Source organism: Drosophila novamexicana, unplaced genomic scaffold (assembly GCF_003285875.2).
Source record: "Drosophila novamexicana strain 15010-1031.04,08,12 unplaced genomic scaffold, DnovRS2.1 tig00000870-arrow-arrow-pilon, whole genome shotgun sequence".
In the NCBI taxonomy this organism is placed as follows: Eukaryota; Metazoa; Arthropoda; class Insecta; order Diptera; family Drosophilidae; genus Drosophila; species Drosophila novamexicana.
In genome coordinates, this window is record NW_020824830.1 from 134,526 (window position 1) to 162,174 (window position 27,649).

Consider the following 27,649-nt stretch of genomic DNA (forward strand, 5'->3'; position numbering starts at 1 on the left):
CGCTGCCGACGTCGCAGCCAGCTAAGTTTGTGTGTGTGTGTGCGTTTGTGTGCGTGTATGTTACCGTTGCCAACAGCGACGTTGCCTTCGCTGCTGCTGCTGCTGCTGCGGCGTCTTTGTTGGTGTCGGCCTCCAAACACATATACATATAGTTACAGACATGTGCACGCATGCATGTATGTATGTGTGCATAATATTTTTACTTTTTTTTTTGCTGCCGTTTTCCAGCTCGATGCTTTTTTACTTGTTAGCAAAAGTTTTTCATTTGCGTTCAGTTGTATTTCGGTTCGCGTTGCGATCTGTTGCACATTTCGTCTGTTCGTGTTCGTCGAGCAAAAGATACAATTTAAAAGCCGCTTGTTGCTGTCTGTTAAGGAGCCGCATATATTGGACTAGTTAACAGACCAGATTTCAATTCGAGCATCAAAATTATAAAGTGAGTTGTTGTTGCTTTTTGATGGGACTTAGCCCACTTTATTTAATGAGAGGCTTGGTAATATTTAAAATTGTTTTCTTTTTTTTAAATAATTTATATACTAAAAAGAACATTAAAAGCGTCTTCAAATCTGAGATTAATTGCCAGAACTGAGAGCCTTAAAGTAGCTGGCTGTCAAAACATAATCTCTGAGCTATTGAAAAAGTATTAAGCAAAGTTTTGTTATAAGATATTTTCCATGACATTGATGGCTTTTGATTTAAAAGGGTTTTGAGAGCCCAAGACATTTGTGCGTGGGATAATGGCATGAGGCAGTAGCTCAAAAGGCTTGTAGATAGATATTTTCGATGTCGAGCTCTTATCCATCAAGCCCACGGTACTTTAGCTTGGCAGACATCAAATATGTCCGAAAGTAAAAAGTTTCACTTTCAGTTGCGACACTTGGGCGCAAAAATCCAGATGCGGATACACCAAGCTTGTGCTAAGCCGGAAAGTGCCTGCCAGTGCTGAGTAACAAGCACGTGTAATTAAAGATGTTGGCAAAAAAAAAAAACAAAAAAACCACAGACATAAGTAAAAAGCATTAATTTTAAGAAAAGGCCAGTCAAGAGACCAGCAAGGGCTACAGCATCTTTAAACTTTACGATCTTTCAAATTTCACATTTCAAAGCCGCACTAACAACAAAAAGTACAAATATGTTTAAGTGAAAAAACATACCAAAAAAGAAAAATAAAAAAAAAAATCATGTAAGGTTTCTCACTTTTGGGTGGGAAATGTTAATCATAAAAAGTAAAAGTGAAATTAATACAACGCCGGCAAACATCAGCAACAACAACAACAACAACAATAAATTACATTAACCGCACGAGCACATTTGCATTTTGCACATAACAACAACAACAACAGCATAGAAACATTACAACAATCGCTGATAACAATAAGCAACGGTAGTTCGATTTTTGGCTCCACCTCCAATGAGATCGGGCAGGCAACTCTGCATTAGTTGCAGCGAATGCAGCGAATGCGAATGAAGCGACAAAGGAGACGAGGAAGTCGCTGCTGCCTATGTGTGTGAGGGCGTATGCGTAATTTGAATGCAGCCATTGTTGCCAGATCAATTGAAAATGCGCGCAGCGTTGCCAGCGTTTGTTTGATTGACAAACTGACAAGCGGACGCGCGACCCTAGAAGAGCTGCTGTTGCAAGAAAAGTGAGAGTTTCTTTTCGCCCGAAACGCTAGAAGCTGACAAGAGTCAATGAACAAGTCGCCGGTGATTTTGTTTGCCCGCAATTGCGCTCAATTGCTTGTTGCGATAAACGTAATACCCAATTAATGGCAAACGGCACGCCTTGAGTGTGAGAAAGCCCATCATTAAATGTGCGCCGCCTGTCGCGGCTCGATGTCTCTAGCATGTAAATGATAAACGTTTGTAGTTGCAGCCCATTTTTTGTATCTATTTGAGCAGTAGCAGAGCTAAACCCAGCCGACACGTTAGTCATGTTAGTTCGGAGAGCAGTAAGAAAAAACCCACAAAGCGCCAACAGACAAATTTACAACTTAAACAAATTGCACATACATAATAATAATTGCAGTTTGCATTTCAACATCGGTACTTCGTAGTAAAACCCGCAGGGCTATGACACCGATTTTGACGCTGACCAGCCGCTAATAAATTGCTTCAGTCGCATTTCCTGTCTCGCTTCGCTCCAAAACTTGAAATGATGTAATTTTCATTGAACAAAAGTGGCCGAAAAAGAAAAAAATGACGCTACGAAGACGCAACGGCAACGCTTTAAAAAGCGAAACAACAGTTGACGTCGACGTCGCTGTCGCTGTCGCTGTCGGCCGCGACTGCGCCGTGACATTGAAGCCGAGATCGCTGGCGTCGCTGCTGGCGTCGACGCAGCTGTTAGCGGCCAGCGGCCTAAAAACGCTGGCCAACACTTAAGAAAGGCTTAAAGAAAAAGAGACCAAGCGCTCAATAGCAAGCGTTGACTTCTTCTTTTTTTATTATTATTTTTCTGTTTGGTTTTTCTTCTATTGTTGTTGTTGTGCAAAAAGTAAAACGTGTTTTTGTTGTTGTTGTTGTTACAGTGTGAGCGCGCGATGATTGCGACGATTTCATAACAACAAAAAGTTCAGCTGGCAGCGCGGTGCACTCAGCCGCGTCGCCGCCGCCGAGCTTGAGTTGAAAGTGAAAGTCGGCAAGTCGGCGAGTCGCAGAGAGTTTGGGCCACGAGTTGGGCCAGCACCAATGTGGCGGTTACCCAGATTGGCCGAGTCGTGGTCGTGCCGTGAACTTTGCCGTGCGCATTTATTGAAATTGCAATTCACAATTTACAATTCACAATTTACAATTCACAATTCACAATTCGCTTAATTGTTTTGCTCGTTTTGTCGGTAGATTTTCACTCATTAGCGTCTTGTTGGCAGCAGTACGCGGCGTATGCGTAATATCGCAGTTCATTCAGCCCAATTATGCAGCCAATCAATAGGCCAAACTTCAATTGATCAGACGCAAATTGCGGTAAATGGTCCTGCGACTCGGCCATCAATCTTTGCCGTAGCCACCTATCACATTGATTGGCGGTAACGCCCGCAAGGCGTGATTGCGAGTCAACATTAATCAGATCAGAGCAGAGCAGAGGCTCGTTAAAATTTCGGATAGAAGAGTAATTTATGGGTGTTATATTGATATTAAAGTTATACGAATTTATTATATATTATATATGATATATGTATAGGCTTGATCAGTCGTTATAGTTAGATATAGATCCTCCAGTCTCTATCTATCTGTTTGCCGATTTGTTATTAAACCTTTAGTGCAAACTCCTGATTAAAGGATTTGCTTATGTTAAAAGTAAATATTATATTTTTATTCATATTTATTTATTTTTATTTAATTTTTCAGCAAATTTCATGTGCAAATGTATAAAATTGAGAAATTTGCATACCCTTTACATGTAAATTAAATGTTATTTACATAAATGTTATTTATATCGTAAATGTTAACTATATCGTAAATGTTACATAAACATGGGCAATTATTATCGATCAAGCTGAGTTCTGAACCGCACATAATTAATATTGTTCAATAAAGAACGTTATCTTTGAAATAAACGTAGATTAAATATTTGTTTGTGACAATTTAACAAATATTTTGTGACTACTTTGTGTTTACTGTCGTTTGTATAGATAATTGTTGTTTTAATTAGATATCGGGTCAATAAACTGTACCCAATCTTATTCTGTATGCATAGATAATATTCTTAATTGTTTTACCTTGATTATTATTGTATATTTCTTCAAAGAGAGAAGTCGACTTGCGAGCCTTTTTAACATAATTGATATGCACTTCAAGAAGGGGGCGCACTTCCTGCTTTAGATAAGCGTGTGTGCGAAGGCAAGCTAAAAGCTTGTGCAACGTTTAGCTAAAGATTGCTCCAGGTGCAAAAGCAGCCTGGCCTCCACTGAGGCATAAAGTGCTCCGAGACACTGAGTTTCGCGCGACTCCAGGGCCTGGCTTTGGCGATATCAGCTGCTCAAGCGCTGCAGATCAGCTTCAGTGTCAACGTTTGACAATCACGAATGGGGCGTGGCATTTGCAAACTGTCCGGAATTGTCGCTGAATGCTGGCTAAATGCAAGCGGCAAGCGGCAACCAGCAACTGGCAACCGACGATTTCCTCATGCCACAAACGAAAGTTAAGCATTGCAGTTTTTTAATCGCTGTTTCGCTTTCTGAGCCCAGCACACACACACACACACACACGCACACAGTAAGTGCAATAAAAAATAGTACGAAGATGCACTCAGTCTGGTTGGCTGCTTGGCTGGCTGTCAATAATTAAATTAAGAGCAACACGGCCGGCAATAATGAGCCAAAATCCAACGAGGTGTTAAAAAGTACAACAACACGAGTCGGCCGGGCTAATTAACCGGTGTGAAAACACAAGAAAAGCCGCCACAAGATCCGCCTAAAGTCTAACAAGGACAAGTAAAAGTGCGCTAGTTGAGTGTGCCCGACTAGAAGATGCCCTGCAATCAGCTTCTTCTGCCCTTCGGCCCATTTTATGGGGAAAAAAACTATTGCTTATAAAATATGAAAAAAATTCCTAATTTGTTGCATCTTCAAATTTATTAAGTCCTAAAAGCATACTACATATACCCTTTCTCTTTCGTTTTCAATGGCTATGATAAATGATTAATATGCGCAAAAATATTTAAAAACAAATTGATTGGAATGGGAAACCTTCGGAAAAGTGAAGATTGTATCATCTTTCAGCACTGACTAGGCTTGTGGTATTAATGCATTAGCCAAACAAATACATTAGCAATACATTGATGTTTTCATTCAAAAAGTAATTTTCCGCTTGATTGTTCACATGTCAGCTATATGATATAGTAGACTGTCGTTGATAAGATTTTGTATATACGTATACATATATTTATTTGTCTATATATATATTTTGTCTATATATATTTTGTATCTATTATATAATGTATATTCTCAGGCTTGTCTTAGCTGAGTTATGTGCGAATATTGTGAAAACCAAATGTGTTTAATATTTAGAAAATTCTTTTTAACCCTACGTTGGATGCATTATATATTGGATCATGTATATATTATGCAGTCTGCCGACTTGGACATGTACTCGGACTATATAATACGTATGCACTTTATGGGCTCACAGATCTCTTCTTGAATTCTGTGCATATTTTGAGACAAAATTATTTATCTTAAATAGTTGATCTATCTATTCAAAAATCTCGGGAATATTTTTTGATTGAGACCTTTTGATCTGCTTGGCACTAAGTTCACAAATTTAATAGAGGCTTTTCCCAAGCAGATTCTCTTGTACTAAAACAAACTTAAACTGATGATTTATTGTTTTATTTAATTAACAAATTAAGTCGAAAACTTTATAATGTTTTTTCTCACGAAACTAATCGAATCGGAAAACGCCCTTTGAATGTATTACAAAAGAAATAATCGACTTCAAACGATTTTATTATAATTTATCTTTTTTTGAAATTAAAAATTTGTTTTTTCTTAAGTAGAAAGTTGTCTCAACCGCATGTTATCATAATTATTGTGTAAACTTTACACGTTTTGGCTTATTAATCAATTATTATTATATTATTATTATACTATGCACAGAAGAGTTTAGGAATAACTCCACATAAATAGTCTTGATATTTTAGTATTACTCTATATATCCAAGTCCCCATCTGAGTATGTTTAGTACAGTATAGTCAGCACAGAGTTAATTTACAGCTCTTGGTTGAACTCGCTGACAATAAAATTATTATAATAGCAACAAAAGTTGTTGAAGAATTGCGAAACTTATGACTGGCTGCACTTGCTCAACCTTCCCATTCCACACATAAATTTCTATATAATTAACTCTCACTAATTTGGCATCAATTTTGCGTCAATTTCACAGCAGACGCACCAAGAGATGGCGACAGCGACGGCTTCAAGGATGACTGCGGCGTCTTTGATAATCTATGCTGCACTCCTGATGGGCGTGGCCGAGGGCAACGGCAATGAGAATGGGCAGGCGACGGGCAAGCCCTCGCTGCTGCGCACCGAGCTGCGCTTCGGACGCAATCTGGATCCGTCGAAGGTGCGTGTGGTGAACGTCAAGTCCAGCCAAGGCGAGAATGTGGAGATTCTGGTGGGCAGGAATAGTCGCAAGGCGCGTGCCGAGGAGGCCGCGGGATCGTTCTTTGTGCGCAGCTCCGATGTTAAGCGGCCAGCTTCCGGCCAGGCCAGAAGCAATGCCAATCCGGCTGCCCGGCAGCTGATCTTCGAGCATACGCCGGCGCTGCTCAAGCAGAGCGAACTGGCCCAGCAGCAGCAGGATTATCGTCAGCGCAAGGCGGAGGCGGAGCAACGCCAGGCCAGATTCATACAGCTGCAGCTGGCCAAGGCGCAGAGCAAGGCGTTGGAGCAGCAGGCACTGCGCACCGGACGCCAGCTGGGCAGCGGCCCCGCCTGGCAGCCGGTCTACTTCCAGGCGCAGCCGACGGCACGGAACAACAACAACAACAACAACAACTACTCGCTGGCCATGGAGCGCCAGTGGCAGCCGTATACCTATGCTGATCCCGTCGAGGCACAGCCGCGTGTGCTGCGCCAGGCCATCAGCTTTCCCAGCGATCAGCAGTACGCCGGCTCCGAGCAGACGGATTATTACAGCCGCGATGCACGCGCGTATTCGGGCAATGGCGGTGGGCGTGGCTCGCGTCCGCCACAGAATCTGATCACCAAGCACAACTACAACTCCCTGCCGCAGAAATCCAAGTACGTCAGCTACATGCCGCATTCCGTGGTGGTTACGGCCAGTGCGGGCGTGGCCACGCCCACGCGCCGGACACCAGCGCCGGGCAGTCCGCATCGCAATCCCATTGGCCAGAGCACGCACAGCGTTGTGGATGGGCCGGCGGTGACACTGATCGAGGGTGTACGCGTGCCGGACACGGCCGAGGACCGGGTGAAGACCTGGCGCAATGCGCGCGTCCTCAACAACCAGCTGGTGCCATATCCCGAGGGCTACACGCCGCCGCGCGTCCAGATGCCCAGCTTCGACAGATAGGCTATGCCTGCTCCTACCGGCTCCTTGCCAGGCCGCCTTCCTACTTCACATATGTGTATTTAAATATTTCCATTACATTTATTGATTTGTTTATTTGTTAAGTTATTTATATATGTTGCATTAAAATTAAATATATATATCCCCTAAGCCTGGAGCATGAACTGATTCACGGTCCAGATCTTAACGTTCGCCTTGCGCCATATGCGAATGCAGGAACTCGACTCGATGGTCGCATGCACCACATGCACGGGCGTCGTCTGCATAAAACCATTCTCGGAGAGCTTGTACCGATAGGCCATCTGCAGCTCCAGGTAGACAAACACAGCCGGACGCTTCACGGTGATCGTGATGCTGATGCTGTTCCGTTTGCCGCTCGTGGTGTCCACGCAGGTCTTCGATGAGATGTCGAACTGGGCAAGATTCAAAGATATTTTCATTATTGAAAAACAACTTGGAACATTCAAGCTTCCTTCTCCTCCTCCTTCTGTACAGAACAACATAATAGACGTAGAGGCAAACGGACGGACAGGTGGAATAGATGGAGATGGTCAAATCAATCTGTCTGTTGATACTGATCTAGGATAAATATACCTTTTGGGATCGAAGATGTGCCCTTCTGTGACAAAACTAAAATACCCTCTCCAATAGTATCATAAGCTTAAGTGTAGCTGATGTTAGCTGAAGTGAGACGGGGTTCACTTACCTCTAGCTCCGGATCGGCGATGCCCACAGCACTGGCAATGCTGCTGGGAAAGAAATAGGTGCGGGAAATTAAGTTCTGATCGCGACGCAGCTGGAACTCAAAGTAGGCATTGTGCTCATTGAATTCGCCCTGCAGCCAATCCTTGATGGGAATAACTTTGTCGTACTGCACGCCGTTGGGACGCAGCGTGGCGGTCCAGTTTCTGGACTGGCGCGGCATCAGCTGCGACCACAGATGAATGTTGCCAACGACGGTCAAGTGAGACGTATCCACTCGCGGCTCGTCACACACCAGCGATATCTCGAGCAAGCCCGTGGGCTTATCGAAGAGCGCCACGATAGCAATCGGAGACAGGAAGTCGCGTGCCCAATAATGCAGCAGCTGCAGGAACGGAGAACAGGATTAGCATGCATTAAATTGACTTCAGCTGAGACCCACCTTCCAGTTGCCATAGAAATCGATGCCGGACCAGGAGGGCGCCACCCAGACATCGTTTAGCTGCCAGTAGAGTGCGCCCATGGTATTGTGGACCGTGTCCCGCAGGCTGCGATACAGCTCCGTCTCCACCTTGGTGGCCATGGCATGGGAGATTTGACTGAAGTAGATCAGTGCCTGGTTGTAGTCCTTGTCCTCTGGCAGCGGCAGCGGCAGGTGCTGGAACACCTGCGTCGTGATGGGCACCATGGCCAGCGGATGATGCTGCCGATGGCCCATCAGTTCGGTCAGATCGACGCCAACTCCTTTGCTGCGCTCCCAGGCGAAAGCGCCGGGCAGGGATTGGATGCCGTACTCGCTGGCGAAGCGCGGACGCGGATAGGTATTCGGATCCCAGGCATCCTTGAAGTAGTCGTAGAAGTGCACTGCAAGAGGAAGATGTAACGGATTAGTTGATTAAGTATTCGGTTGCTTTTACCGTCGCCATTGTGCTCGTCCTGCGGATTCTCCGAGATGTAGTTGTCCTTCTCGCTCGCCTTGCCATTCGATGGCGAGGACACCAGCGGCTCGGGTCGCCCGCTGTGCGACACAAGCTTCAGCTCGTGTACAACATGGCCCAGGTACAGCTCCCGGTATTCGGCCTTGAATCGATCCAAGTCCGCCAACGTATGATACCAATTCTGAACGAGAGCTGCCTCATTCTCGTTGTTGGCCGCAAAGATGGCAATACTTGCGTGATGCGACAGTCGCTTCGCGTTCTGTCGCACCTCCTCGCCCACCGAGGCGAGAAACTCGGGTGTCGTCGGGTACATGGCGCAGGCGAACATCATATCCTGCCAAATAAGTATGCCCAGGCTGTCGGCCTTATCGTAGAAGAAGTCCGATTCATAAACACCTCCACCCCATACGCGTATCATATTCATATGCGCCTCCTTCGCAGATTCCAACAGATATCCAACTGCAAATATGTAAACAATATCTCCATATACAAAAAACTAACTGACTGATTGACTGACTAACTGACTGACTGACTGACTGATGGACTAATTGATCAATTAAAGCGAATCGATCAGCTATAATCTATCTCACATATTTACAGTCAAACTTAAATTGCTGAGCTTGCATTTGTCAGACCTCGAATCTGAATTGTGTTGTCATAAGAACAAAGAGAAAGAAGCGCCATTTTCGGCACGCCGAAGATTTAATACCCTTGCAGACCCAATCTGTTCATAATGCTTATAGTGCTTTGCCCGTATCTAAGAAGCACAGGGAAAATAGTTAATGCCGAGCATGGTTACGATATTTTGAAAAACAAAAAGTTGTTCAAACAACTTCGTTTAAGACCGATCGTTCCTATGGAACCTATATGATATAGTTGTCGGATGTATATAAGATTCTGCATAAATGTAGGGAATATAGTGAAACTTAAAAATGGCGAGTTTGGTCAAGATATCTTGAAAAACAAAAAAGTTTGCCATGCAACAACTTAATTTTCGACCGATCGTTCCTATGGCAGCTACATGATATAGTTGTCCGATATTGTTAGGATTTTGCATATATATAAAAAGCATAGTGAAACTTATAAATGCCAGGTTTGGCCAAGATATCTTAATAAACAAAAAAGTTTTTCATACAAAAACCTACTAGAACCTACATATGATATAGTAGTCCGACTCGGCTATTGAATCTGATCAAGAATATATATACTTTATGGGTTCTGAGATGTCTTCTTCTATGCGTTACACATTTCACGACAAAATTATGATACCGTCTGGAAGGGTATAAAAAGCAAACTCGACTGTCATACTCACCACTTTCGGAGGTCTGATTCTCTGGCAATATGTGGGATGGTATATAATTGCTGCCCTTTATGAAGATCTCCAGTCCGTTGACGCGAAAGAGAAAAGTGTTGCCTCTGCCATCCGGAGCTGGACGCTCCACCAGCTCCAATGTGCGAAAGCCAACGCGCAGCGACTTCTGCGATTTGGTCTTGGCCCGCAGCTCCGGTCCGGAGGCGCCCAGCCAGGCGTTAAGGGTAAAGTGCAGCGGATAGAGCTTCTGCTGGCCATAGCCATTGGGCCACCAGGGCACGACGTCCGCCTGGAAAACAAGGCGTGCACTTGACATCGTTGCCAATCAGCTCAATTAGCGGACGTTACTCACAATTGGCACAGCCTGATCAAAGACAATTACCGGCGACAAGTAGCTCACGGGCTGCGAGATGACCACCGTCTGATTGAGTAGCTCGCTGCAAGCACATTGGGATCAGAGATCATGTGTGTGATCATGTCAAGGTCTACTTACACGGCATAGAAGACTAGCTGGGCATTGAAGTTCTCTTTGCCCAGGGCGTCCATGTAGCAGCTGATGTGCATGTTCCAGTGCGTCTCATTGCGGCTGATGTCCACATCAACATCACGGAGTAAAGCCACCTCGCACATCTCCAGCTGGACGCTCTTCCACAGACCCATCGACGGCACCGCCGGTCCCCAGTCCCAGGCGAAGCTGGCCTGCATCTTGCGCAGCATGTTCACATGGCATTCGCCATGATAGCGCTCCGGCGGACAGTCCGGCGGCACGCTGCGATCCGCCGCGCTCAACGCCCTGGCCCTGGCCAGTGCTGCCCATACGGGCGATGTGATCTCCACCTCGAGCACATTCTCCTGCTCCAGCAGCCTAGTCACATCGTACGAATAGCGCACAAACATGTTGTCCGTGCGTCCCAGTAGCTGGCGATTCAGCCGGATCTCGGCCACGGTGTCGACGCCATGGAACGTCAGATTGAAGCTGCGCACGCGCTTATAGTGCTCCACATCAACTGTACGAATTTCGACTATAGACTATGAAGGATTCCAAGGGAAGCTGCACTCACACTTGAACTCATTGATGTACGTCCAATTGTCGTAGGCCATCCAGCGGAGATTCACATCGTTGTAGGACTCCAGCACATTGGGCAATTGGCCGGGAAAGGCGCTGTATATGCCCGAGGGCAGCGTCAGATTAAGCAATCGCGTAAAGGCTGCAACACGAATTTTTGGCACACTTTAGACAGGTTAATTCAGGTGTTTCACCTGAGCCGATAATGCAACTGACAGGCGAGCAAAAAACGCTGCGATAAGCGACAATCTTCAAGCTTGTGGTCGTCTTTTGCCCAAATGTTTTGCGAATACTTACAGCTATTCTGATTAGATAAACTCCAATTGCTGCCCAGCTCAATTACTTCGACGGCATCGCCCTCCACCCGGCCCACCGCAAGCACGCCCAGCAGCAGTCCGAGTCCCAGCAAACGGCCATAAAATTTATTATTCATTTTTTTTTTTTTTTTTTTTGCGCAAAAATTGCTGCAAATTATTTAGTCGAACTTCTTCGGGCCGTCAACAAACAAATAAAAATAATAATTATACATAGTAAAACACAAACACGCTACACACCAAAATCCGTGCCCGCGCGAGCCCCCCTTTTCCGTACTCTTCGTTGCGTTCCGAGGTGCAAAAATTGATGCGTCTGCCACCGGGAAGGGCCGCTAATGGACTGATGATAACCGACTTGGACGGCCGGCATTTGCGAGAGATCGGCTTCTGCTCAGAGCGTAAACAGTCAGAGAGAGCATGACACAGAGAGAGAGAGAGTAGGAGAGAGAGAGAGAGAGGGAGATGGTGTGTGCTGATAACACTAGCTAACAAAATTTTGCGTACGTACGTTTATTTATTGCAGGCGGGCATTGCCCGACCTTGCCCGTGGCTCGTATCGAATAAATTCCCGCAAAGATTATTGAAAATGAGTTTTAGGCTTATCGAACGGTAAACAAAAAACTTTCATGCAAACGTGTTCCGCCAATTTTCCACTGTTGCGGGTGAAATTGACCAAAACGCTAAAACAGATATTCATTAAGTTCTTATGTAGCTTTGACAATAAGTTAAAGCAAGTCGGGAATCGCACTTGCCACGTCTCAAATGATTTGTTCATATAGATGGATCGGACTAAGACTATCATATGGGAACAATCGATCGAAAATGAAAATATTGTATGGAAAACTTATTTGTTTATCAAGATATCTTTAGCTTCACTGATGAATCAAATCATATCAATATCGCACTACCATATATGTATATACTATATAGCACTATAGGAACAATTGGCCGAAAATTAAGTTTTAGCATGTAAAAATATTCTATTTTCCAAAAGCTAAAGGGTATACAATCTTCGACGTGCTCTTCCCACTTGTTTCTCCCATTTCCTCCTCCTGAATAAAGTCCATGGTTTGACAAATATACAGAGAAAACCTGGATTAGGTAAGCAGATTTTTTTTAATTTTACTTTTTAAATTATGCCAATAATATTCATCATAAATAAATATCATTGATAAGTAAAAGTCCGCGTTGCGGACTAGGTCTGAAATTATTTAACGCACATTCTTATCACAGTTATTTGTAATTATTTTTAAATGTTTCTTATCTTCACCATTAGAAAGTTAGTATGTAGAAAAGATATAGAGGAAAATTATAATTATAATTATAAATATCGGTTTTTAGCCAGGGCCATAAAATGCTTGCTACTATCGTAAATGTATCTTCCAGGCGACACGTTCGCTCGTTTTCTAGGCAAAATACTTTTCAAATAACATTTACAAATCTCGTAAAAACATAATTTCATAATGAGCATGAACTCTATCTATAGCACAAGAGTTAAGCAACTTGTTGTGGGGTAAATTTAGACTTTGTGAGATTCTCGGGTCTGCATTCAATTTATATGGTATTTTTGATACAACCCAAGTAATACCCTGTTTATTGCAATATACAGATGTGCGTGATTAAATATATATGTATTTTGTCATTTATTAACTCAAAGCATATACTGATTCATGGTCTTTACGCCGATATGCTCGGATGTGAGTTTGAGGCAAGTCGAATCGTTTTCGAACTCCAAGTAGACATTTTGCCGCGGCACAGTCTGGGTGAAGCCATTCATGGAGAAGGTGTGCCTTTGATTGGCATACTCCGGATCCGTCAGCTCCAAGTAGACAAACAGAGCGGGATACTTAATCGTAATCCGGACACTGAAGCTATTGGCATAGGGCGAGGATGTGGTGCTGCAGTCGATGCCCACCACCTCGAGCTAATTTCAAGGGGAATACCCTTTAATTGGGGAACAGCTATTCGACAAGTGGAACACTTACCCTGAGTTCGGGATCCTTCATGCCAACAATGTGCTTAATGGGCACGGGATAGAAATAGTTTTGTGCAACAACCTGATCATCTTGATCCTTTAGAAGAATTTCCAGAAAGATTTCCTGCTTGGCATGCGCCTCGTACAAGACGGAGTCCAGGGGTATGTTCAGCTGGTCTATGGAACTTTCGCGCTGGAAATTATAGCTCAAGATATTACTCTAGATATATAGATAGCTGGATGGTTAATCCTACCAGGCCAATGGCTCTCGCGATGACTTTCTTGGAGAAGATATCATTCCATAGAAACGTTTTGATGAATATGTTATAGAGCTGCATATCGGCAGTTTCCATATAGTCCTCGCGCGTGACAGTTATATTGAGCTGATCGTTGGATTCGTTGTAGAGCGCAATGATATTGATGGGCGCCAGGAAATCCCTGGCCCAGTAGTAGACCAGCTTGTAGTTGCCATGGAAATCGATGCAGGACCAGGTGGGCGCCACCCACACGTCGTTCAGCTGCCAGATGAGTGCGCCCATGGTCTGGTAATATCCACGCCGGCTCCGGAACAAATCAATGGCCATTTTGGTGGACATGGCCTGCGATACCTGGCTGAAGTAGATGAACTCGTCGATGTTGTCCTCCCAGTTCTGCAGCGTAAACGGCAGCTGGTAGGCTATTTGCCGTAATAGAGGTATAAAGCCCTTGGAATTATGCTGGCGCTGGCGTATAAGTGCCGCCAGGGACTCCTCGCTCGTGTCAGTGCCCAGCAGACGCAGCCAGGAGGAGCGCATGGGCAGACTGCTAGAGCCGAACTCGGAGATGAAACGAGCCTGCGGGTAGCTGCTCTGCGAGAGGGCGTCCCTTTCGTCCTCGTAGATGTGAACTAAGGCCGGACAGCACAGTAAAAATATCAATATAAAAAGACTAAGGAAAATATTACCCACCGTCGCCAAAGTCCGGACTCTGTGGATCCTTGGCCAGCTCTTTGCCGGACTCTGTTATGCCCAGGGAGGGCGTGGAAATCATGGGACCTGGACGCGGGCTAAAGTCATTCCGAGAGATTATGTTTAGCTCCGCACACAGATTGCCCACAAAGAGCAGCTTATATTCGTCCTCCAGGCGCTTGGCATCCGTGCCAAAGTCCGTGCGATTCTTCACCAGATACAACTCGATCTCGTTGTTGGTCACAATCAGGGCCAGGCTGGCATGATAGGCGAGTCGTTGGGCGTTCTGCACCGCCTCCAGACGCATGGAGGCCATGCGCTCCTCATCAATGGGATAGGTGGCCTTCGTGAAGGTCATGTCCTGCCACACCAGCAGGCCATAAGAGTCCGCCAGGCTGTAGAAGGTGTCCGACTCATAGAGCCCGCCGCCCCAGACCCGAATCATATTCATGTTGGCTCTCTGGGCGGACTTCAACAGATGTTTAACTGTCAAGAAATCAATTGATTAGCTAGGATCAAGGATTTTTAAGGAAGGCAGCTACTCACTCGTGTCCGAATCCGCAGACAACTCGGGCAAGGTGTGAGCCGGCACATAGTTGGCGCCCTTCATGAAGATCGGATGTCCGTTGACACGGAAATAAAAGGTTCGACCACGCTCTGAAATGGCACAAGGGGGTTAAGATCTTTGAGAGAAGAGAGGGTTAAAGGTCTCCCCACCATCCTTGTCCTCCACCAGCTCGATGGTGCGAAAGCCAATGTGCAGCAGCTTCTGCGAATCCGTGCGCGAGCTCAACTCGGGCCCCGTCTCGTTGCGATAGCTCTTCAGGCTGAAGAGCACGGGATACAGCTGCTGTGCCCCATATCCATTTGGCCACCAGAGCTTGACTCGCGCCTAAGCATTGTGAATGATTAGCTTAAAGCCTCTGCAGGACATGTGGGCTACGTACTTTGGGTATGTGCACCTGAAACTCCAGCGTGGCTGAGGCATGGCTCAGCTGCTTTTGCTCCACGACAAACGGCTCATCCAATAGTTCGCTAAAGTAAGGAGGAATATCCATTAGCTGATGTGAGAATATATGATATGAGAATTAACAGAAGGGGGTTGGATTTGCTAAGGTTGTCCGGCTGTCGGGCCATAAGATTATACTTCCATCGGATTGCTGGTGATCCTAGAAATTACCCTATCCTATCCTATCCATGGAAGATCTCTAGGCTAACTAGCCCGGCTATCCATCGATCACTTCTCACCTGGCATAGACCACAAGCTGCGCATAGAAACTCTCCGAGTCGGGTGTGTTGAGAAAGGCACGACAGTCCATTGTCCAATGGGTATCATTGCGATTGATGGCCACGTCTACATCTCGTAGTATCGCGGCCGTATAGTATTCCAGGGTAACTGGCTTCCAGAGGCCGGATGACAGTGCCACAGGATTCCATTCGCCGCCGAAGCTCATCTGCATCTTGCGCAACATGTTGTGATGACAGACAACATCGCCGCGTGATGAGGGGCAGCTGGGCGGAGCGCTGTTGCCCTTCGCCTCCAGCTGCTGGGCACGCGCATTCGCCTCCTCCAGGGGCGAGAGTATCTCCACCTCGAGCTGATTCTTAAGTGGACTGAAGCGCACCAAATGGCCGACCGCATAGGAGTACCGGACGAACATGTTGTCGGTCTCACCCAAGAGTTCGCCATTCAACCAGATCTTGGCGATCGTATCGATGCCATGGAAGGTCAGATTCACCAAGCTGTCCAGACCCAATTCGTCAGCTGAAAATAGTTGGGCATCTTTATAGGTTGAGGCAAAAAGGCAGTCGAGTAACCCGAGCAAACCTATTTCAAAATCGGTGCTGTAGATCCACGTCCTGTTGGCAATCCAGCGCAGGTTGATATCGTTGCCCGCGTCCAGCAGATCTCCGTGCTCCTCCGCGAGAGCCGTATAGACGCCGGATGGTATTTTGGCCACGCTAAATTGGATTGCTGAAAAGTGAAGCAAGGAATCGGAATTGGTAAACATTGTCAAATCACGGAGCTTGCAGTTAAAAAAATTTACAACCAATTAATTGCCACAATGGCTGATAGCAACAAATCGAAGCAGACGTCAGATACTTTATCTTATCTTATCTGAATGCCTGGGGGAGGCCGGGAACTGTGCGAAACTTCAATATTTGGCAATAAGGCAAATCAATTGTATTTACTTATTACTCATCAGGCATAAGTCGAATACTCACTGGAATTGGCCTCCTTCAGGGACCAGCCCTTGGTCAACTCATCGATTCGCACCTTTTTCGCATTTAATTGCGGCAGCACGAGTACAAATATCAGGCACACGCTTATAATTCTCAACATGTTCTCTCTTTGTTTTCAGTCTATTGACATCTTTTCGTGTATGCCTTGTTGTTGTTGTTATTAAATCTTATCACTTCAGCAATTCTTTCGAGCACAATGTATCGAGTCGGAATCACGTTAATAACTGAACAATCGGCACGCTCTACAAACTTTCCGACCCACTTATGGCCCGGCTTATCAGCCCGATTGGCTGTGGTGAAATTAGCTCGAAAATCATCTAACCACAGCGCAAGCTCTGGGCAGGTGGACAAATCGAGGTGGCTAACGCATCGCGGCATTCGCAAATCTCCCATTTTAAGACTATCAGCTAACCCGTGTCCAAGTCTAAATCACCTAAATATATATATATTCTTATATATAGTACACTAGCGGGAATACCCCGGGCAGTTGCCTGCGGAGCGTATAAAATAAATAAACAAAACGTCGTGGAAATCGGATAAGGTCTGACCAAGGTATGGGATTGGGAAATTTTGACCTATTTAGGATATTTGAGGGTATCATTTCCGCATGAATTTTGACCAAGAATAATGTAGCCAAATCAATCTAGAGCTCATACTATGAACAAAGACCGAAAACTCGTAAAAATTGAAAAAGATTTGACCAAGTTATGGGGTTGGGAAATTTTGACCTATGTCCCTATTTTCTATATTGTTGCCTTTGTCTATATGGGATATTTGCATGAATTTTGACCAAGAATAATATTGTCAGATTAAGATACCAAATTGATCTAGAGGTTAAACCGGAAGAAAAATGAAGCCCAACCTTTCGCAAATCGATTGAGTTTTGGGGTAGGAAATTTCGACCCATCTCTCTATAGGATAATAGCGTGTATACCCTAGGATTTAAATACATTTCAGTAGACTTTCGATAAATTTTACGTTTAATCACATTTAGAAAAATATACAGCGTTATCTCTTAACTAAGATAAATATTGTTTATATATTAATATACGAAAATTAACAGATATATTTTTGGTAATTTAATTGTAGTTAAGTAATTTTATACAGTTTAATTACGTATTCGCATTGGTTTAAGTTAAGCAACAGGATGCGGATGGAATTCAAGGATCGAGCCGAGCAACTTTCATAGATGCTAACAGTTAATAATGGTATTTTTTGTGTAATTGTTAGTCCCAGATTCTCTCTTCGATTAATTTGCATTGCTAACTAAAACTAATTACACACAAACACGCACACGCATACACACACACACACGCACACGCACACACGAACTTATCTAGATCTCGTCTATGGACGCCACTCGGCCTGGATGAAGGCCAACAGGATTATCAGCGTCAGGGCCAGCAATGGCAGATGGGCGTGGCTAGGGCAGGTGCCGCCCATTGCGGCACGATACTCATCCTCGGGCAGATATTCGCGTATGTGTCGCGTCTTGTTCATCATCCAGTAGAAGGCCTTCATGTTGCCGAGTCTCTTCAGCTCGTCGCCAATTTGTTTGCGTATCTTGGCATTGTATTTGTTAAGCATGCGCTTCTCGTCGGAGCTCAGCATGGAGCCATCGATCAGTTTCGGCTCGTAGGGCACCAGGGTGACCGATTGGAATGCTAAAAAGTGCTCGCCGCTGGTCGTTGTCTTGCCCGTGTCGAGCACCTCCAGCACGTTCTTGATGCGTACGCCGTAATCGTCGCGCTTATAGAAGCCGGACTCTAGAGCAGGAAGCAGGGAGATTGATTAGAGAGAGGTTCTGGTAAGAGAGGGTATTCCAGCTGCTTACCGCTGGAGAAGAAGTAGCCCTGCTTGAAGTGGAAGCTGCTGTTCTGGCCATAGGCCACCGAGATGGGAGCTGCAAGGAAAAGCAATAAGCCATCAAATCTATGGGGGATTAAAATCCATTCTTTCTTCACTTACGCTCCTCGACGGAGCCGTAGGCGCCAATGCCGTGTCCGGTTGCCTGCGGATAGTCGGTCATCTCGTGCCAGACCTTGGCGCGCACCACGCTGTCCAGCCCGGATGGCTTCACCGAGGCGGGAAATATCAGATCCGAAATGTGCAGAATGCCCGCCAGCACGGCCGTATAGGCACGCTTCATGTCGCGCGTGGGCTCGCCAAAGATGAAGGTGCGCGACACGTCGGTGGTGCCCTCCAGATACTGGCCGCCCGATTCGATGACCAGCAGACTCTGATCGGAGACCTCGATGTTGGTCACATTGCTGGATATGTAGTAGGGCAGGGCCGAGTGCTCGCCGTAGGCAACCACGGTGCGCAGCGACAGGCCCTTGGCATGGATCTGGGAGAGACGCCACAGCTCCAGCTCGTACTTGATCTTCTCCTCGGTCCATTGTTCCGTGTAGAATCTGGTCTCCAGATTGCTCATTGTCTCGCAAATGGCGGCGCCATCGCGTATATGGGCCATACGCATGCCCTCCTGCTCCTCGGAGTTCTTCTGGGCGCGCATAAAGATGATGGGCGAGATGTGCTCCACAACATTCTTGGCGGGCACGGCCGAGTAAATGGCCTCCGAGGCACCCGGCTCCTGGACGCAGGGACCCGGCACCAGTACACGCTTCCAGACCTGCACATAGGTTCGTATATCGCTCCAAATTTGCTTGTACTTCTTAATCCTGCAAGGAATAAGGTTTATCAAATGTTTTTTATTTTAAAATTTGATTTTAAGGAGGTAAATTAACTTGGGCTCTTATTGATTTGAGTACATTGTTATAAAGCTCGCCTTTCTATGCGATTCTCATATTTGCAAATAATGGCTGCTGATTATTTAAGTCCATTTTATTTGTTCGGATGAATTCCGATTGAACATCCAACTCCCTTCCAACATACCGAGATTAGAGATATTAATAGGGATTGTGTCTTGTCTCGTTGGACCATCGCTCGATAAAAATTAAAACAGTTCTGAGTTTATTGAACAAGGCCGTACAAGAGTAAGAGTCGAACTTAAGCTTATAATCAAATGTGACAGATTTATCATTACTTCCGTTATCATTTCGAGTAATAAACTCTGTGTAGGAAACCATTTGGAATAATTTCCATGGAAAGGCATTAGATTGCATGGAGAACAGTTGAGATCAGGACTGAAAGACATCAATCCGTATAAGCAGGACACATTTAGACTGAGAAGAACTCTATAACAATTTATTAACCTTCAAAAAAAAGGGGGCTTCACTTACTTGACGCAGTTCTCGTTGTAGCAGTCGGTGCGCAGATGCAGATCGATGCCAAGGCTGATCTTGCCGTGATCCACATAGAAGAAAATCTCATCCTGGCTGACAATGGCAAAGGACTAAAGAGAAGCACATGGTCATAAATAAAGTACTCGGATGATCGGATGTTGAGAGCCCACCTTGACGACGGGCGTGTAGGGTATATCCGTGCCACGAATGTTAAGTAAGTAGGCGATCTCTGTCAGTGAGGTGACAATCATGGCATCGCAGCCCAGATGGGCCAGCCGCCGGCGCAGCTCGTTCACCTTGTCCTCCCACTTCTCGCCGGCAAAGTCGAGCGTTTGCACTTGTATGACATGATCCTTGGGTGGCTCGGGTCGTTCCGCATCCCAAATCATATCGACCAGATTGCTGTTGATCTTGATCAGCTTGAGAAACTTATCGGCCAGCTGACGCTCCCAGGTGATCCATAGATGATGCGGCACCAGCTGCGGATCGGCGCCGATGCGCTTGTTCATGTGCAGCTGGCCGGCCAGCCAGTCGGCCAGGCTGACATTGCCGCCCGCCAAATAAATCTGCCAATCGCAGTCCAGCTCCCCATCCGCCTGCTGCACAAAGCGATGCTCCAGCCAAATGGCGGCGCCGCCCTGCGTAACCGCCGCCACGGCCCGATTGCCCGTATAGCCGCTGAGATAGAGCAGACGCTGATCGCGTGTCGCCACCTCCTGATTCAGATGCTCATCCGTGGAGGGCAGTATATAGCCATAAATCTCCGGGCCCTCCAGCGTGGCGCGTATCAACATCTGCTCTCGCATCGCCAGCAAGCGGCTGCGATACGCGCTCGTCGGCTGCATCTGCAATAAACAACAGCTCATTAGGATTGATGGAGAACCCCGTGGGTGGCCATTACGCACCTGTCTGCCCTTGCGGTACTGGCAAATCTCGCGACGATAACCGCCGGGCATCTCTGCGGTAACGGCAACGCACAAAACTATTGAACAGGTGTATAAAAATGGTGTTAAATACGTTACGAGCATGTTGATAAATAATATTATAATTGTTGCCATTTGTTTGTGCATATTTCGCATATCTCTTAATAGGCAACAATAAATTGGCCAAGAATAGCAACAAGTGCGTCACAGTTTCCCACGCTCGCCAAATAGTCGAATGTTTATTTTTGGCCAAGTGAAATGTCGCGGCAATGTATAAACTGAAATTAATTTCAATTTCAACTGCGCTGCGTCCACCTGCTGCTGCCCGGCTGAGTCACGCGGCGGCCACGCTGCGTATGCGTAATGTCAACTGCACAGCGTGTGGGGGCTTCAATGGAAACTCAACAGCCCCAAAACAGCCCCATCAGGCCCAACAATTACCACGGCAAGACTTCCGCTGTGACAAGTGAACGACGGCTGTTTCATTGCCAAAATGTTGGCCAAGCGATTTGTCAAAAGCAACTGAAGTCTTCTCCTTCTGCCATAGCATACTTATGCAGAATGGATTGATTTATGGCCACCTCCCACAGACATTTCGGGCCTCGATTTCTATTATTAAACGCATGCTGAAGAGGTATAAAAACTTGGCCATCATGTTTGGAATTCACATGAACATGTGTAGTTGAGGTCAATAGACGCCAAAAGGATTGCTAGCAATGTCCATATAAAATTGTAAAATCTATTTAATTCATTTGCTTGTTTTTTAGTTGTTAAGAAAGCCCTTTTAATCTCAACATAATTTGCTATAAAATAAATGCTGAATTTTAAAATAAGTGAGGGTTCGAATAGCTAGGTTTGTGATTTTATACTAATACTAATACTAATACTAATACTAATACTTATACTAATACTAATACTAACACTAATACTTATACTAATACTAATACTAATACTAATACTAATACTAATACTAATACTAATACTAATACTAATACTAATACTAATACTAATACTAATACTAATACTAATACTAATACTAATACTAATACTAATACTAATACTAATACTAATACTAATACTAATACTAATACTAATACTAATACTAATATGACATAATATGAATAAGTGTATTTGCTTCTCGTTTTGCGATAATTTCAGTTATTCTTTTAAAGATTTTTTAAGTGGAATTATTTGAAATTCATTCTCTTGTTAATAGGCGTATATTCATATGTACCGAATTAGTTGCTCAGATTAAATGGAAATATACGTAATGTATGTTGTGCTTGTGGAACTTGGATACGTTTTTTATAAATATAGAAATGCTGCCTAAATTGACGAAGCGTTTCTAGTGCACTTATTTTTCGGGCTCGAAGGCCGCGTGGCTAGTGTAACGCATTAATTTCAAGTTTATGTGGCCCGGCCATGTGCGAAAATATTGCATAAATATTGCTCAAAAAACTAAAACATAAAATGATGCAAAGAACCATAAAATAGTACAAGTACTTGCCCAGCAAGATGTGCCAGATCCGAGCCCCAATCCATTTGGCTGTCGTCATTGTTGTTTGTTTTTGCACTCAAGATTCCCCAAAGAGCACAGCATAAAATTGTTTTTGGGCTGCAAAACAATAAATAATAATTTCTTATTCTATTTTGTTGATGTAAACAAATCAAATGGTTGCAATTAAAGAGCTCGAACTATGGCCAGGAAACGGAATGCAATGTTGCCCCGAGGCATCTTTAATGGCCATTTTTCTGGGCGCTGCTGCACTTTGCCGGTTAATGACCGGAAAAACTGTTTGTTTGTGCTGCTACGCTTTTCCACTTTTCACTTTTCACTCTCATTTAATTAGCTGCCTTGCAAAGTGGGCGTGGCCCGAGCACTACAATGTCTGGGCGTGGGCCCCGGCGCTTTCTACTAATTGATATGCCAGTCGCCGGACAACATCAATTCCCTGAAAGGTGGCCATAACTCATCCAGCCGGAGTGTGTGTGCGACTGTGTGTGCGAGTGTGCATGCAAAATCAACTATGATATCAGACCATATTCGTATCTGGAACTTCCGTTCTTTCGAGTTCTCGTTTTGGCAGTTTAACAAAACTTTTAATTGTTTTTCCAAATTGATCAAGCGTAAAGGTAAACTAAACATGCTCGGGAAATCATTCAAGCTCTATGTTTATGCATATCACAACATGTGTGTGTGTGTGTGCGTGTGTGTGTAATTATTTATTTATTTTGTTAGCACGCGGCGTGATTCATTGACTTGGAACCGAAATAGGTTTCCATGTGCCATATAAAGCAGCTCAAAGGGCGGCGCCGCGTTCAACGGCTGCCTGGCAAGCTGATTGATAGTGATTGATGCCGATTGATGCCTATCAAATGCCATACGCTTTGCGTGCCAAGCATTGCAAGTTAAATAATATATAAACTAATTAAATATTCGCAACAATTTGACAATTTGACAATTTGATAACCTTAATTGTGCAATTGATCAGATAATCTAGAAATACGAATTGAAATTTTATGATACCCTTGCACAGGGTATTATAATTTTGTTGTGACATGTGTGACATGCGATCCCATAAAGTATATATATTCTTGATCAGTTTCAACAGCCGACATCAAAGGTCTGTTTCTCAGTTCATAAGCTGCCATTGAAATGATCTTCCGTAATGTAGGTTCTTGTATGAAAAACTTTTTTGTTTATCAAGATATCTGAACCAAACTAGGCATTTATTAGTTTTACTATACTCCTCATATATAGGCAAAATCCTATTAAGATCGGACCACTATATCATATAGCTGCCATAGGAGCGATCGTTCGAAAATTAAGTTCTTGTATGGAAAACTTTTTTGTTATTCAAAATATTTTGATGACTATGCTTCCTTCATTTTTGCAAGATCATATTTACAGCGGACTACTATATCATATATCTGCCATAGGAACGATCGGTCGAAAAACTAGGTTTTTGATTAAACACCTTTTTTGTTTATCAAGATCATCTGGACCAAACTCAGCATTAACTATTTTGCCTGTGCTTCTTAGATAAGGGCAAAGCTCTATGAGAATTATGAAAAAGTTGGGGCTGCAAGGGTATTAAGTCTTCGGCGTGCCGAAGATAGCCTTTCTTTGTCGTTTTTATTTTATATTTATTTTCTTTTATTTTATATTATTTTGATTGTATTTTAATTGTCAATATTGTGGACTTTATTTATTTGTTGTAACAAAATTGGCACGTCCCACAGCGGAGGCTGCCCACATGGAAAAGCAATTGCAGCAATTGCATTTGAAGGCCATTGAGAACTTGCTATTAATTATAAATAAAACAAATTGAAAATAATTTGTGGGCGCATTACTTCATAAATGTGAAAGCCCCGACTTTTGTCTATGGCAACGCCCGCGCTCGGCAATTATGTGCTCGACTCTGGCAGCCAGCCCAAGACGACAAAAACCAGTTAACATACAAGCATGTGCATATGTCATATATATTTGTAACATATATTTGTAATATGCACAAAGGCCGAAACATTTGCCAAGTTAACAATAATATAATAATAGACAAAAAATGGCCATGATAAATGCGCTCGGATTGCACGCCAACTGGCAACTGGCAACTGCCAGCTGGCTGCCAGCCCTGACTAGTTAGTTAGTTACTAATTTTATTGCTTTGGGATTCAAATTCTTTTTTTATTGAAAGCTGATATGCTGCGACTAAAGCTTAGCAGCTTTTATCAGCGTGAGCATCGAGTTTTGATAGAAAAAGTATCTTTTTATTAAAGATAGCTTAATTTAAATGCTTACATAGTTAGTTACTAAGCAGAATAAACACTGCTTATTAGAAGGAGACAAAAAGAAAAGGGAGATTGAAATATCTTCATCCTAGTCTGATTGTTCCTATAGCATAGCATAGTATCTTGTCAAGGTCAAACTTACTGAGCTTAGTCAAGATGCCTTAAAAAAAGATCTTATCATAATGATATAACCTTATGATACTCAAAGTTGATAAGATTAAGACTGAGATGGAAGATATATGGCTAGGAAGCGTATCTTTCTATGCTTTACACTAATCAGATTTTGGTTTAAGGCTGAGAGAGAACTGTTTGGATTAGTTTCAGAAGCAGGCAGATAAATGTAAGATATCTTTCTATGCCTAAGACATTTCATATTTATATAAGTAACATACTAGTTAGTATACATGCTGCCCTTAGTTAATGCAAAGTACATAAGGAGGAGGAGTCCGAATGCGCTGGAGTTTGCGGAGGTTTAATTCAATCGATCTCTCAGATCAAGTCAAGCTAACTTTAGTATTGCAAATTTTCATATAAATTGAATTTAACTTGTTTTCATACTAAGAGTAAAATTCAAAATATAAATCTCCTACGGATCGCTTCCAGCGCAAAATAAAACAAAGCAAGAACAAAAAAATACATTTCTTATAAAATTCGAATACCCTCTAGAAGAACAAATACCTGGCGCACACACCTGCAATGCAAATGGGCCAAAAAAAAACACTAAAACCAAGGCAGACAATTTATGTTCTGTTTACACGGAGCGCAGGAGAGGGGGAGAGGAGGAGAGGGGGAGAGGGGGAGAGGGGGAGAGGAGGCTGCCGTTCATTTTATGCTCTCGCTTTCTTTTCTCATTGTTTATCAAATGCATTTCAATTCAATTTCAATTTCAACTCATTTCATTGTCGCGGCCGCGACCAAGAACACACACACACACACACACACACACGCACACGCACAGGTGACTCACACTTAGACAAAATTGTGCCAAAAATCAAGACAATTTATATATGTACATAGCATATACATATTTATTTATTTAATTATATGTTAAATAAACATGAATTCACAATAGATGTGCTATGTATATATGTATATATATATATATATATATATATATATATATATGTATGTATATGTATGTATGCTCGCATACAAAACAGCAGGTTTGTGTTTTTGTTTCAAAATAAAAGCAACACATTTGCATACCCTGTAAAACGCTGGGCATAAGGTCTGTTGAAATAGGGCCTCGTGTGCTTATATTTTGTATCAGCTTAAGAGCACAAAAAAAACGTCTTAATTGCAGAGATTAATCAAATTAGATGAAATATAATTAAATATTTTAACTTAATTACTCATTACTCATTACTCATTGCTCATTACTCATTACTCATTGCTCATTACTCATTAGTCATTACTCATTAATTACTTTTAAATACGCTTCAAATAATGAATATAAAATATTCATTTATTTCTTGCAAATGCTTTTATATTTAATTTGAACTAAGACTTCATACAGGGTATCTTCTGGTCGGCCATTTACCTATTATTCTATGTCAATATGGCAAAGGGTTAAAAAAAATTTCGAAAATTGTAAATAAAAATAATTATAATATGCTGCACAAAAAAAAAGAAATTCTGCTGAACACATTGAGAATAAAGCAAATCGTTTTTGAGCTAAAATCAAACATGTTCGATTCTTGATTTTCTGTTTCACATTAACTTTTTATATAAATATTGGAAATCTTTTTGGCAACCATTTTTGATACATTTATCTTTGATTTTTTTCAATATATTGGTGAATACATATTTATGTTGCTTTTCTAATATTTTTTTTTCGGCAACATTTCTAATACAATTACTTTTTGTGATATATTTTTCACGCTTTCCGTTCAAAATTTTCGAAATTTGTACTTTGAGTTTTGGTACAATTGAAGCGCATTCGCACACACCTTGAAACACAGACAAATTTCATGCAAGAATGCCAAATAATATTTGAAAAATGTTCAAAACACGTTGTACACTGTGCATTTTGGTAAAATACGTATACGTCGCGTATGTCACAAACTTTGCACAGCTGTTTAAAATAGCAGCCGCATTTTCGAATATATTCTACCTTTTGTAGATTCTTCAGAATATGCTCGCTTCGTTTGGAGAATTTAGAGGGAGAGATAGAGAGAGTGTGAGTGAGAGAACGACAAGACAAATGCGAACCGCACGCGTGCAGAGCAACAAGCAAACTGAACAACATGTTTCATGTTTGCTATTTTCTGTGCTTTCAAATGTGAAAGATGAAAACACACACACACACGCACACGCATACGCACACACAAACGCGCGCATTCAAATAGAATTTAGTTTGAACGCACAAAGCAGTGGGACAGAGAGAGAGAGAGAGAGAGAGGCGAGAGCAGGGGCAATAACAACAACGTCGCGGCCAACGCGCGACCGAGCAGCGCGTGAGCGAGAGCTTTGGCTAGCGGCAGACGCGCATTAGACGAGCAAATGACAACGCCGTTGGCGTCGACGCCGCACGGGATATGGGTTAAAAAGCAAAATGTAGAAGAAAAAAAAAAGCACATCGCTTCTTGGCTGCAGCACAGTGGTTGCATACATATGCACATATATTCATTGCAGCAGCGTGCCCTTTGTATGTGCAACTTAATCTTGACTATTATTGTATATACATATGTGTGTGTCAATGTGTGCCAGTTTTTTATGCGGTTTACATTTCGCTGTCTCTACACAGCTAACCACATTGGTTGGGTTTCCAACTATTTTGAAGAGTTTTGCAATTGCCAGCGACAGAATTTAAACTGTTAAAATGATGCTGTCAATTGGCATTTTATTGCTTTTAAATTGACAATCATCAAGTCGATAGTAAGGAAATCGAAAGTATTTGTTTACCAAAAAAGTTTTGGTCCATTAAATAATTCAAACACTGTGCGGGCGATTGCATAAGATCACATCAACAAAAATCGAACAGAAAACTCTTAATCTCAAAATGAATTTGTTTATTTCATGTTAGGCACGTTGCCGATGCGCGCGCGCTTCCATTAAGCTCATTAAGCTCATCAGAAAAACTTCAACAAGAACGGCAAACGGCGAAGGCTCAATCAAAACAGCGTCGTCTCCTGTTCTCTCCACTCCTCTACTCTCCAC

The 27,649-nt window shown here is 43.4% G+C and overlaps 4 protein-coding genes across 7 annotated transcripts; 1 reads left to right on the plus strand and 3 right to left on the minus strand.

Annotated features, from left to right (window-relative positions):
- Positions 1–315: 315 nt before the first annotated feature.
- On the plus strand, positions 316–7,122 carry LOC115764772. Its single transcript, XM_030708012.1, has 2 exons — positions 316–436; positions 5,884–7,122. The coding sequence occupies exon 2, from the start codon at positions 5,899–5,901 to the stop codon at positions 7,036–7,038; it is 1,140 nt and encodes a 379-aa protein (XP_030563872.1). The 5' UTR covers positions 316–436; positions 5,884–5,898; the 3' UTR covers positions 7,039–7,122.
- Positions 7,123–7,130: 8 nt separating this feature from the next.
- Positions 7,131–11,688, minus strand: LOC115764771 (beta-mannosidase). 2 transcript variants are annotated; one of them, XM_030708010.1, is made up of 10 exons: positions 11,608–11,688; positions 11,351–11,540; positions 11,049–11,195; positions 10,481–10,994; positions 10,340–10,424; positions 9,988–10,276; positions 8,655–9,134; positions 8,180–8,601; positions 7,742–8,122; positions 7,131–7,448 (listed from the first exon to the last, which is right to left on the minus strand). In XM_030708010.1, exons 2-10 carry the CDS (start codon positions 11,484–11,486, stop codon positions 7,182–7,184), a joined length of 2,721 nt encoding a protein of 906 aa, XP_030563870.1. In that variant the 5' UTR covers positions 11,487–11,540; positions 11,608–11,688; the 3' UTR covers positions 7,131–7,181. The 2 variants fall into 2 exon arrangements, with proteins under 2 accessions (XP_030563870.1, XP_030563871.1); XM_030708011.1 differs by having other exon boundaries at positions 11,351–11,662.
- A 1,306-nt stretch (positions 11,689–12,994) lies between these two features.
- On the minus strand, positions 12,995–16,708 carry LOC115764671 (beta-mannosidase-like). The gene is made up of 10 exons (XM_030707858.1): positions 16,516–16,708; positions 16,118–16,264; positions 15,538–16,054; positions 15,237–15,324; positions 15,007–15,181; positions 14,836–14,946; positions 14,290–14,775; positions 13,597–14,228; positions 13,353–13,535; positions 12,995–13,291 (listed from the first exon to the last, which is right to left on the minus strand). Exons 1-10 carry the CDS (start codon positions 16,631–16,633, stop codon positions 13,019–13,021), a joined length of 2,730 nt encoding a protein of 909 aa, XP_030563718.1. The 5' UTR covers positions 16,634–16,708; the 3' UTR covers positions 12,995–13,018.
- An 801-nt stretch (positions 16,709–17,509) lies between these two features.
- LOC115764785 (xaa-Pro aminopeptidase 2) lies at positions 17,510–26,700 on the minus strand. Of its 3 annotated transcripts, none has more exons than XM_030708026.1 (8): positions 26,604–26,700; positions 22,209–22,316; positions 20,684–20,760; positions 19,949–20,623; positions 19,776–19,888; positions 18,502–19,214; positions 18,368–18,436; positions 17,510–18,299 (listed from the first exon to the last, which is right to left on the minus strand). In XM_030708026.1, exons 2-8 carry the CDS (start codon positions 22,255–22,257, stop codon positions 17,881–17,883), a joined length of 2,115 nt encoding a protein of 704 aa, XP_030563886.1. In that variant the 5' UTR covers positions 22,258–22,316; positions 26,604–26,700; the 3' UTR covers positions 17,510–17,880. The 3 variants fall into 3 exon arrangements, with proteins under 3 accessions (XP_030563886.1, XP_030563887.1, XP_030563885.1); XM_030708027.1 differs by lacking the exon at positions 26,604–26,700 and adding an exon at positions 26,350–26,420; XM_030708025.1 differs by lacking the exons at positions 22,209–22,316; positions 26,604–26,700 and adding an exon at positions 21,143–21,266.
- Between the last annotated feature and the right edge of the window lie 949 nt (positions 26,701–27,649).